Genomic DNA, 12,822 nt, shown 5'->3' on the forward strand with positions numbered 1-12,822 from the left:
ACGATAAAAAACTAAAATAACAATGCCTATTATAGAGAGATAATAATTATAGAGAGGGTCTTCCAAAAAACGTAAAATCCACGACATTTGTGTAGTAACCATTTTAAATTATCGATTAAACTTAAAAAAACCTGGCCGGTTTTTTTTATCGACATTTTGCGCGATAAATCAAAAACCATTATGCCTAAGAATAAATAAAAATCTATATTAGATTGCAAGTAAAACCCTTACTTGGAAAGTTTAAAATAGCAATATTTGTTCATGAACACATTTTAATTTTATTCTTGTGATCTAACCACAAATTCAGTTTTTAGAATTTTCCCTTCATGTCTGCTATAAGACCTACCTTCCTGCCAAATTTCATAATTCTAGGTCAACGGGAAGTACCCTATAGGTTTCTTGACAGACAGACAACACAGTGATCCTAAAAGAGTTTCGTTTTTCCTTTTGAGGTACGGAAACCTAAAAAGCACGTCAAATGATTGTGACATCACAACCCAGTATTTCACAGAAATTCGCATACTAAGCGCGTGCTTTGGTGTTTGATAAAAAGATACTGATTTGACTAGTTGTCAAATAGGTACCAGATTGTTAATCAGTTATTAATTAAACAATAGTGAAATGAATGAATAAATCTATATAACTACCTGTACCTATAAACCTAAGAAGGCACAGAGTTAGCGGGCGATGCAGAGAGCTTGGAGTTTCTCTACGTAATTAAGAAATTATGAGATCCAAGAGATCCATAGCAAAAGCAGACATGGACTAAGTGGCAATGAGCGGGGCCTATACCTCGCTGGAAAACACGATAAACGTTGGGTCCCAAGGTACTAGAATGGCGACCTCGCACTGGAAAGCACCGCGTTACAGGACCCTCCAATAGTGGGCAGACGACATCAAACGAATCGCAGGGAGCCGCTGGATTCGGGCGACGCAAGACCGGAGACATGGTCGCTAACTATGGGCGCCTCATAAGAAAGCTCAGAGTCACTCAGCGGGCGATGGAGAGAGCTATGCTTGGAGTATCTCTACGTGATCAAATCAGGAATGAGGAGATCCGTAGGTCAATGGGTTGCGAAGCTAAAGTGGCAATGGGCAGGGCACGTAGGTTCGTACAACTGATAGACGTTGGGGTCCCAAGGTGCTGGAATGGCGACCTCGCACCGGAAGACGCAGCGTTGGAAGACCCCCCACTAGGTGGACGGACGACATCAGACGAGTCGCAGGGAGCCGCTGGATCCAGGCGTCGCAAGACCGTGGCGTGTGGAAGTCCCTACAAGAGACCTATGTCCAGCAGTGGACGTCTATTGGTTGATGATGATGATGATGATGATGATGATGATGACGATGATGATGATGATGATGATGATGATGATGATGATGATGATGATGATGATGATGATGATGAAGACCGGTTGAGTAGATAGTCCTCACTCTGTTGCAAGACCGTGGCATGAGAGGTCCTTAGAGGTCCAGCAGTGGACGTCTATCGGTTGACGATGATGATGATGACTTATTTGTAGGTAGGAACTTTAGCTATACCTACACAAGGTAGAGAGCCCCGCGGCTGCAACCCCTTTTTAGGGTTCCGTGCCCGAAGGGTGCCTACGAGAGTCTATTAGGTATATTAAGCCTCCGCTGTCCGTCAGTCTGTCTTTCAGCGGACTAGGGCTGTATCTCTTGAACCGTAATGAGTTGAAATTTCCATAGTATAATAAAAAAACTCAAAATGGCCGCCACGAAAATTAAAAAAATTACATCAAATCTTGTACGATGGTACGGAACCCAGGCTTGGTGTGCGAGTTAAAAGAATGCCGCCGCCGTCATTTCGAGCGGAAGGGGAGACTTCCCCGAATCGATAATTCTTCCGATACGTTATCGACTCCAATCCCATCGAATTCGCTGTCGGTAAAAGCCGAGTGCAATCTGGCGATCCAACGGCGGTTGCGTCCCGGCGCGTGCTCTTGCGTCGCCACCTGCCGGCAGGTGCGCCGTCCGGCCCTCGCCGCCGTTTGCATTTCAACTCGCAACTCATTCAATGTATGTACATATCTACACATCCGCCTGCATGTTATTTATCCTGTGCATCTTATGACAAATTAATTAATCTATATAGGTATATAAAAATGAATCGCTGAAAGTGTTGCTGATCGCAAATCTCGAGAACAGCAGCACCGATTTCACTAATTCTTTTTTTATAATATTCCTTGAAGTACGAGGAAGGTTCTTACGGAGAAAAATTTCGAAAATTGCGTGTAAAAGAATCTACTGTTAGGCGGTACGAAGTTCGCCGGGGCAGCTAGTAAGAAATAAATTGTTAAAAATTACACTCTGTCATTAGGGAGAATGCACACACACAATGTGGCCACAACACGTGCGCGGGCGCTAGTAAATACTGTTAGACGGATAAGAACTAGGTGATTGTATTATCTATGGTGTGCTCTGCGGAGTGACGAATCTATGGGAAACGTCACGTAAAAATATTCGAAATAGAACGAAATGGCGCGTAAAAAAGGTGTTTGCTCGTGTTGATATAAATAATAATTACTATGTGAAGAGTGAATAAAAGCCTACTAAAGTATATCAAAGTGGTTTTCATTCTAATAATACCTAGTTTAATTCACACGGACCACATGGTAGGTATGGTAACCGCAACGAAATGGACGAGTTGCTAACAAACCACGTAACCACCAGCAACCCCGCGCACTAGTGGCCGGCCACATCGCAAACACGAGTTGCGTCTGTCTGTCTGTCTGTCTCTCATCTCAGTACCAAATTCCGTAAAAACATTTAAGCGCATGATTTTTTAAAAATCCCGTGGAATCACCACGATTTACGATTCAATTCCTTACAGCATCAGGGTTGAGGAGTTGGGTCCTTGAACGGCTAAACCTATTTTGACGGGACCTTCACAGTCAAGTAGAGAATTAACCAAGGAGTAAAATAGGCTACTGTTTAACCGACTTTCACAAAAGAAGTTGTGTTTTCTACCTATATACCTACACCGAAATCTCCGAGATTTTTGAACCGGTTTGCTAAAATGTTTTAATCGAGAAACTGCGACATGGTCCCATAGAAAAATTGGATTCCAACTCCTCAATCTTGATACAGCATCAGGACGGGACCTAACCAACAAAAATGATGGGATTTAGAAATTGTCGGTTATAAATATGGCACAGATAAACGAGATGCTGGATTAACTCCCAGATGCCGACGTGTTTTATCAAAAAGATGCAGCTTCCATAAAAGCATTTTTTTTTTCTATTTAAATAGATTATAATATAGTTAAGTACTTTTGTGTGTTAAGTGATTTTTTTAAAATGTAATTACTAATTAGCTGTTAATAACTTTGCGTGTAAACGTTATGGTTAAGACTGTTAGTGTATATTGTTTAAAATGTAATAATAATAAAAATAATAAAAATATTGATATTGGAGGTAAAGACTTTTTGAACTCAAGGACCCAACTCCTCAGCCCTGCCAGCCCCCCAATTGTGTAAGAATAACCATTTCATGGCTGGCTGGAAATGGTTATTCTTACACAATAGGGGGGCTGATTTCACGTTTGTCGCGGTGATTCCACGGGATTTTTACAAAATCATGCGTTTAAAATTTAAATGTTTATACGAAATTTGGAATACTGAGTTACCTTACATCCCGGGGACGGACTACTACGAATACGGATTTTTAAAAACCTAAATCCACGCGGGCGAAGACGCGGGCATCAGCTGATCTATACTTCTATACTAATCTATACCTACTTACTAATATTATAAAGAGGTAATGTCGTTAAGTTTGTTTGTAGGGGGTAATCTCTGGAACTACTGAACCGATTTTAAAAATTCTTTCACCAGTAGAAAGCTACATTATTCCTGAGTGACATAAGCTATCATGACATAGCATACGGGATCTTTAAAAACCTAAATCTTAGAAACAAAAAAAATTAGAGATCCCTTCGGAAATTGCAACAAAGTGAAAAAAGTCGTCTCATCTGTAAGTTGCCTGCGCGTAAATACCTACCTAGTTTAAGTTGCACGAAAACAATGTTCTCCTACAGTCACAGACGTAACATACAAGTTGTCCTACATAGTCACAGACGTAACATACGAGTTGTCCTACATAGTCACAGACGTAGCAGACAAGTTGTCCTACATAGTCGCAGACATAGGCAGCAGACAAGTTGTCCTAGTCACAGACGTAGCAGACAAGTTGTCCTACATAGTCACAGAAGTAGCAGACAAGTTGTCCTACATAGTCACAGACAAGCTGTCCTAGTCACAGACGTAACATACAAGTTCTCCTACATAGAGTCACAGACATAGCAGATAAGTCGTCCTACTTAGTCACAGACGTAGCAGACAAGTTGTCCTACATAGAGTCACAGACGTAGCAGACAAGTTGTCCTACATAGAGTCACAGATGTAGCAGACAAGTTGTCCTACATAGATTCACAGACGACGTAGCAGACAAGTTGTGTTACATAGAGTCACAGACGTAGCAGACAAGTCATCCTACAGTCACAGACGTAACATACAAGTTGTCCTACATAGAGTCACAGACGTAGCAGACAAGTCATCCTACACTACAGTCACAGACGTAGCAGACAAGTCATCCTACACTACAGTCATAAACGTAACATACAAGTTGTCCTACATATTAAAGAGTCACAGACGTAGCAGACAAGTTGTCCTACATAGTCACAGACGTAGCAGACAAGTTATCCTACAGTCACAAACGTAACATACAAGTTGTCCTACATAGTCACAGACGTAGCAGACAAGTTGTCCTACATAGTCACAGACGTAGCAGACACGTCATCCTACATAGTCACAGCCGTAGCAGACAAGTTGTCCTAGTCACAGACGTAACATACAAGTTGTCCTACATTGAGTCACAGACATAGCAGACAAGTTTTCCTACATAGAGTCACAGAAGTAGCAGACAAGTTGTCCTACATAGTCACAGACGTAGCATACACGTCATCCTACATAGTCACAGACGTAGCAGACACGTCATCCTAGATAGTCACAGACGTAGCAGACACATAATCCGTAAATAATAATTAATGTACGAATGACTACTATACTCTCTTTATACAAAATAATCTTAGCCACACTTTGGCCACAATATCTTAGCTTCACAATGCCCAAAAACGCTTACCTACCAAAAGACCTCCCTATCTAGTACCTACATAGGTACCAGCGCATAATAATAGCAGTTTTACAATCTATAATATAATCTTATTTTTTTATTGTTGAGAAGTAAGATTAAAATGACGGTTAGGATTAGGCCAAAACGACGACGTTAGGTCTAGGCCAATTAAAATTCGCCGAAAATCGACAAACGAAAAGAGACGGCCCACTGAAGTATCTTACGAGAGTGAAAGAGCGCGACAATACAGAACGGACTCGCCATTCACTACGCTTGCCTGACGCTGTTTGAGCAGTATCTAAGTAATAAGAAGTATTTTTCTTGAAAGCAATGGTGATGTGAAATGGGCTCTTTCGATGGATTATGTAATAATTGAGCATAATACAACAAAGCATTCATTTTTTATAAATTAAGAAATAAGCATACTTAAGTAACCTAACTACAAGATAAAAATAACTCGACCAACCTTTGTTCTTGGTGGTCATCCTGTTCAAAAATTTGATCGTGATCTTCCTGTGACAGACTGAGTTCGCCAAATTGCTGCTCCATAGAATTAGACATTTTGCAATATTTAGAGATTAATTAGAACAATTCACTGACACATTCACCTCCTATGTAGTTAAAGGGAACCGAAAAGAGATTATCGATCGACCGGTGTTACGTGGGTGATATAATACTGGTTGAAGACGCGAATTGTGATTACTGTTTCATCGGGATTGTGATGGTGACTGGTGAGGAATGTCGATGAGTCGGTCGGATGTGGACGGCGAGGTAGGCAGCCGGTGCGCACACGTGCTCGCTGTAGGCGCGGTGTTTATTTTCGTATTACATAATAGGTCGAAAGCGAGCGAGGCACCGGGCGGATCGGCACCCGAGAGCGATGTTCGCGCGGAGTGCGGCGGTGTGGACAGGGACGGGCGCGAAGGCACGTGTGCGCCGTGCGTACTGTTCGCAGGCTAGCGAGGTTGCTGCTCGACTGACTGATGTGACGTGCGTGATTGAGCCGCTCCGCGCGAACTCCAAGCGCCGCCGACCCGACTCGATTCTCCGTGCATCCATTTTGTGTATTTTGTAGGAGAATGCGCACGCTGGGCGTGGCAGAAAAACGAGGCCCGCGGGGAGCGCAACGCGCGTAGTGAGTAGGTAGTGAAGCGCCTGTAGCGACTTAATTCTATCGAAACAATCGATTTTTTCAAGAGCAGTTTATCATACTTCATAGATAGGTACTCTTATTAACCTTCTGCTCAAAGAGCTTGATACCATCTGAGGAGTAGAGGATATAAAAATTGAATAGCTCATTAGTCACTTTTGGACACCCGTAACACCATCAGCCATGCTTTGCGTACATCACTATCATTTTTCACTAGCGATCGCCGGCACCTTCGCTTCTAGGACCGTTTTCTTAGCGCGTATTGCGTCAAGAAAGTGGCCCCTTGTTGGGCGCCATTTAGCCAAAATACAATTTAAAAGAAGTTAGATTCAGAGATTACCCTAAACGAACAAATTCAAATAATATATAGGTACTTCTTTACAATATATAATAGTGTAGATGTAGACTGGATTGTTGTTGTCATCAAAAAATTTAGCAAAAGGATAATGGTAATCGACGAGAACCTTTCTTTTGGCTTGATCTTTAATCAATAATAAGTAATAAAAAAGAAAAAGTTTTGTCTTCTTAACTAAACATCCGTCAATGCGCTGCGGGCTGCACTAGTGTGAGGTAAACGATGAACCGTAATACTGTTACTTTTAAAAACAGAACCACAGACGGATGGTTTCTATTTCAATATATTATGTAGGTTATTTTCAAATGTACATTAATAAGACTTATTATTTGACATCAAACTCAATCAACTCATTTCAAGTTTATTTTTCTTGTCGTTTTTTTGTGTCAAATCTGCCATATTGAATTTCTCATGACGTCAAATAGCGAACACACGAACGCCAAGACAAAGCTAACAAAATTATACCAAGCCACATTGGAGTCTAAACTAGACAACAGAATACAAATTACGGGGAGTAACCGTTTACACCACGGTCTTAAATATTATCTATGTATTGTTACCAAAAACAAGTTGTGATAGGAGTTTTACAAATATATTTAAAAAAAATGTTGGCTCCACTATAATATTTTGCTAACCCAAGAGAAATACAAAATGTGACTGAAACAATGACAGTACAAGATTGATATTAGACAAGTTTTGTCGCAAAACAGTAGGATAACTTATTTGCTAATGGAAACTAGAGGTTACTGGTTAGGTATAATATTATGTTGAATGAAAGAATCCTCATATTATAATCTAAATTAAATATTTCAAATGTATAGGTAAGTATGTCACGTGAATCGTAGCTCAGCTATTTACGAGTGCGTCCCGTTTGACTCAAGTATTAAGAATCACTACCCATATTATAAACGCGAAAGTGTGTTTGTGTGTTGATTTACTGGTTTGTTCTTCAATCACGTTGCAATGTGGCAATGGATCGACATGATTTTTGCCATAAGTATAGTTTTAGACCTGGAGAGTGACACAGGCCAAAACCTGAATTCACGCGTACAAATACGAAGTCGCGGGCATCAGCTAGTATTTTATATTATTCGGCGATAACGAATATTCCCTAAGTACATCACTACATATTATTTTTTCATTGTGTCGTGATCTTTTTATTCACGAGATACATTTTTGTCCATGTAACTTTAACATGCAACTAAACTGTAGTACGCGGCCGAAAGTAATGTACATTGGCCTTTAGAATTATGGCCTTTGTCTTAGAGCGTTGTCTTTATCACACATACCTATATGACGTTTTGTCGGTCTCAACGACAGGGACAGCGCTTTACAAATTTGCTGCCTTGCTGTTTTAATTGAATGAATATTTCGATAAACGCCATATAAAAAACTGTTAACACGATGAACGTGAGAAAACTGTTAACTTATATCTTAACAAGGCCAAACAGTGCGTTATTATGACACACAAAGTCTTCATTCCATAATTTGCTAGTGATTAAAATCAATTGAATCAATGCTAGCGGGGCTAGCTGTTAACATTTTTTATCGACAATGGGCCAGATGTTACAGTCAACCACTAAAACGATAGAAGTTCGTGAAGTATATTCGTTAGTGGGTCCGTGTGGCGGCGCCCCGCACCAATGCCTTTTCCACGGCGCGGCGCCCGTCCGGGGCCTGCAGAGGGCGGTCGCCTGATACCGCCTACTTCGTCTGGTACAGGCGTCACCCGCCTCGTGTCCCGCTTCATAGAACTACACGTTCGGGGCGCAGCCGCCACCGAGGAGAAAACGCCCTTCAAGTCAAAAAAAACGGGCCTTCGAACTTAGATCGAGCCCTCAGCCCCTCACACTATCCGTGTCACGCGCAAGACACAAGCTTACACTGTTTCGCCAAACAATTTATTAGAGCACTTCTCGATTCCTTTCGACGAAATGACACAACGCGCAGGTTGTGCCAAAACATCGAATTGTTTCTACGCCGGGGCCTCAATGAAATTTCAAGAAGTTGACGAGTGGTGGTCCAGTGTCGTGGTATAATAATAACGTGAGCGCGAGGCGGTGCGTGGTGGCCGGCTGTGTACACTGTACCGTTCGAGCGCAGCGCGCGAGAGCACCGGAGTGAGTGCGGGTTGCGGTGCTCTTGCATCGCGAGCACGCCGCGCTGCGCCTGCGTCACCGCCATTCATGAGCGCACCGGTCGCGCGCGCCCGCGCCACCGCGCCGTCAGCCCGTCACATTCACTGCGCCACCTATCTAGCTCTACTACACTAGGTACTCATCGCTTTATTACCTACCATTATTTATTCATTAAACTGTACCTAATACTTAGGAACTTTAATGTATAAGACGTGACCTATTATTAAGTAGTAATTATTATTTTATTGTATTTAAGAACATTTATTTTATAAAGGCACTAGAGCAATACAGCTTCTTATAATAAGTTGCCAGTGTTTGAGAGGGGGAGATGACATCGATGGCTTCGCCCTGTGAACCTCCATGGTATACCCACGTTATAACAACTCCGCCAACAAAACAATGCACCTGATCTCGATGACGTCATGATGCGAGCGAGCGAGAGATGAATTCAAGACACGTAGAGAGAGAGCGGGAGGAAAGCATTCTACACATTCCACTGGGGTGCACAGACTGGCAGAGTAGGTACCTACCTACCTACATATTATTTTATAAACGCGCGCGCGTACACCACTCAGCTACCTCTAATAACGTACAAAATCTATTAATAATTAGTTCAAAATTAGCCGAAGAAATGCAAAAATATGAGCACAACGGAGAATTTTCTTTGCCCTGAAATTTTTAAAAATTGTTACTAGCCTAGCCAACGGGTGCTATAAGTTGGACCAAGGTTTCTAAACTAAAATAGGTAGGTATACCTCTAAACAAAAAAATTTTTACAAAAAAAATAAAAACCGACTTCGATACACAAACACTAAAAATTGAAAAATTATTTAATTTATTACCTAATATACCTATTATGTATACAAGAGTTAATATAGTTCCATAATAATACTTTTTGGTGCCGGTGCCAATTAGCTTTAGCTGCGCGAATCGTCTAGACTTCATATTTTTATGAGACTCCACAATGGCACCTCATTGGCACCGACCCCAAAAAATATTATTATGGAACTATATTAATTCTTGTATACATAATATATTCGGTAATAAATTAAATTATTTTTCAATTTTTAGTGTTTGTGTATCGAAGTCGGTTTTTTTTTTGTTAAAAAAATTTATTTCACAATTTTTAGTGGCCCCATGGAATTATGCTATGACTGGTTAAAAATCTACTGTTTTATCGCGAGCAATTTACTCTTATCCGTTGAGGAGTTCCAGTATCTATCTTCGAAGATGTTCATCAGATCTTCACCTAATTTAAATGGGACCAACGTTGAAGTATACCCTTTCAAACAAAAAAAGAATTTTCAAAATCGGTCCAGGCGTTTTTGAGTAATCGGGGAACATACATAAAAAAATAAAAAATAAATAAAAAAAAAGATTCCGACGAATTGAGAACCTCCTCCTTTTTTTGAAGTCGGTTAAAAAGTATACTTAGGTATTTAGAACGCGACAGGTCGAGGTGGTAATCGGGGAGGTAACGCCCCGCACACCCGCACAGCTCTCGCGCCAACCCGGTGCGGGCGAGCGTGGGTACCGCGTGGTTGTGCGGCGTGAAAACGTATAGGTACGCAACCACGAGGGTTTATTAATACTTAACCATTTTTCATGAAAATCATTACCGCGCGATAGTAAAGTAAAGTAAAAGTAAATTTGCTTTATTGTACACCAAAACCAAAACAATAGACATATAACAAAGATATGCGTACAACATAGTCCGCGTGATTTTCATCTGAGAGGAAATTTGTTTGTTTGTTTCGTCTGTTTATCTGTCCGGAACTCAGATTTAAGAATCAAGGTAGATTTGGCATTAAAATAATAATACCTACCTTGTTAGAGCAAGCTAGGTGTATAGAAAAGCTCTGAGTGATAGAGACGTAAACACAGTTTTTTGTCTTTGTCATAGTTTAGCTCTTTTTGTTGGGCACGTTGTAGTTTGTGCCCAACAAACCTCTGTGATAGTAATTTATTGCGAATATTACGAGTTTTTATTTAGTTTTTTGTTTTAAATTTAGTATTGAAGGTGTGTAGAAGCCATTTATGTTGCATTGCTGTGTAAAAGTTGTAGCGAACGCAAATTATGAAACGTAACCTTTCACACGTAAGTAGGTACCTATTTTTTTTTTGTTGTTTTATCCCTTTCGGGTATACGCGTTTGACAAGGATCCTTATTCTTAGTCTGAGGTCCGCAATAAATATTGCATTTGATTTTAAACAAATTTCCCGGTCGGACAGTCGGTCAGTCAGTCAGTCAGTCAATCAGTCAGTCAGTCAGTGAGTGAGTGAGTCAGTCAGTGAATCAGCGGTTGAGTCAGGCAGTCAGTCCGTGAGTGAGTGAGTGAGTGAGTCAGTCAGTCGGTATGTCAGTAAGTCAGTCAGTCAGTCTAAAAATGTTTGACGCTCACAGACTTGCAGGATGGAAAGCACAACTGATGTGTGGGCGGGCGGGCGCGGGCGCGCTCTTTCCCGCACGAAAGCCGATTCACGCGTGAAAGAGCGTCTAGCTAGTGTAAAGGTAGCTAATGAGTACATTGGTAGTCATTTGCTTTCACAGGATAGCAAGATAATATACTTAGGTACATTTTGTGTTTTAAATTTCACATTAAATAGGCTAGTTGACACTTTTTTTAAGTAGGTCTTAAATGGTTAATATTTGTCCTATTAGATCAAAAAAATTAACACTATATTTTTTTGCGCCCTAAAAACCGTAAAACTTTAATTTAAAAATATATTTTTCTTAGACAGGTGAAAACACTGTCGGCCATGTTTGGCCGATAGATTATCTGTGCTCTGACGTCATGCATTTGTAAACAACAGCATAACCTGCCAAAATTTAATAAACATGACTTCTATACTAGTTTACATGAAAAATATAGTAATTATCGTTATTGAATCATCCGAGAATGTAAAAAACGCATCGATAAAAACCACAGGAAAGTTGTGGACTAGAGTGCCCAGTGAAATAAATATACGTAACACGCGAAGACTTGCTTAAAGGGATCCTACCTATATGACTAACGACTTCAACCCAAATTTATTATTGTAAAGATCACTTTGTTGTAAGTCTTACTTAATAACTTATTCAGTTTATAAAGAGAAAACGATATTTTTTTACGTTTACTATGAGTTTTTAGAAATATATAAAAACTAGCTTATGCTCGTGACTTCGTCCGCGTGGACTTCATAAATTTCAAACCCGCATTTAACTCACTCAGGGGTGGAATTTCAAAAAATCCTTTCCTAGTGGATAGCTTCTCTTTACCTACAAAGAACACACAGACCAAATTTCATGTATCTAGGACCAGTTGTTTAGATGTTTAGGCTGTGCGTTGATATATAAGTTAGTCAGGACTTTAAATTTTATATATATGGATACTACGTTAGTCCCCGCGTGACATAGGGATGACATTTCTTTGTTTACATATTTAATGACGTCACATCATGGCTGACAGCGTTTTCTGCGTTTCAAATAAAAATAAAAACTGTATTTTTTTAAATTGGATTTATATATCCATCCTGCGTTTTTAATAATTGTTATTGATATATTTCGTTGTCTTAAGCAAAATACTATAATAAATAATCATTTATTGGACGAAATTAGATATGAGTCAAGTAGCCCATTGATGTTTTAATTTTTGATGTTCTATTTTTGGTGGTATACTTAAAGTTCGAGTTGTTATTCTGAGCCTAAAAGTACCTATTCATTTGGCGGTTTTTTTTTTGCAATATCTGGTGATTTAAAAAACATAAGCCAAACTAAAATTGCAGATCCAAATGCTAGTCCTTTCATTACATCCCGCGGGAAACCCCGCACCTGAACGGCTCCAAAAGTGCAAGTCTTCTGTCTATCTTTGAAACAGTACATTGGCCCAATGCGTTCGGCATGACGTGCAGCCAACGCGCAACGGCAACGAGACAATCCTTTGAAGTTTGTATGAAAAAAAATGTTTGGTAAACGTCCGCTGAGTGCATTGACCAAGAACGTTCGCCAATGTGTACTAGCCACTTAATATTAAATCTTCAGAATGCGAG

At 40.3% G+C, this 12,822-nt stretch overlaps 1 protein-coding gene across 3 annotated transcripts in view; it reads right to left on the reverse strand.

Annotated features, from left to right (window-relative positions):
• The window catches only part of Imp (IGF-II mRNA-binding protein), a 65,587-nt gene that overhangs the window by 19,986 nt on the left and 32,779 nt on the right, over window positions 1-12,822 (reverse strand). For 2 of the 3 annotated variants that reach the window (XM_069508559.1, XM_034983738.2), the window contains exon 1: window positions 5,617-6,148. The exons of the other annotated variant lie outside the window; for it this stretch is intronic. In XM_069508559.1, coding sequence (XP_069364660.1) covers window positions 5,617-5,711 — 95 coding nt within the window. In that variant the 5' untranslated portion in view covers window positions 5,712-6,148. Of the gene's footprint in view, window positions 1-5,616; window positions 6,149-12,822 lie in introns of those variants that run through there. 3 annotated transcript variants of the gene reach the window in all.

This window comes from Maniola hyperantus, chromosome Z (assembly GCF_902806685.2).
Source record: "Maniola hyperantus chromosome Z, iAphHyp1.2, whole genome shotgun sequence".
Lineage (NCBI taxonomy): Eukaryota > Metazoa > Arthropoda > Insecta > Lepidoptera > Nymphalidae > Maniola > Maniola hyperantus.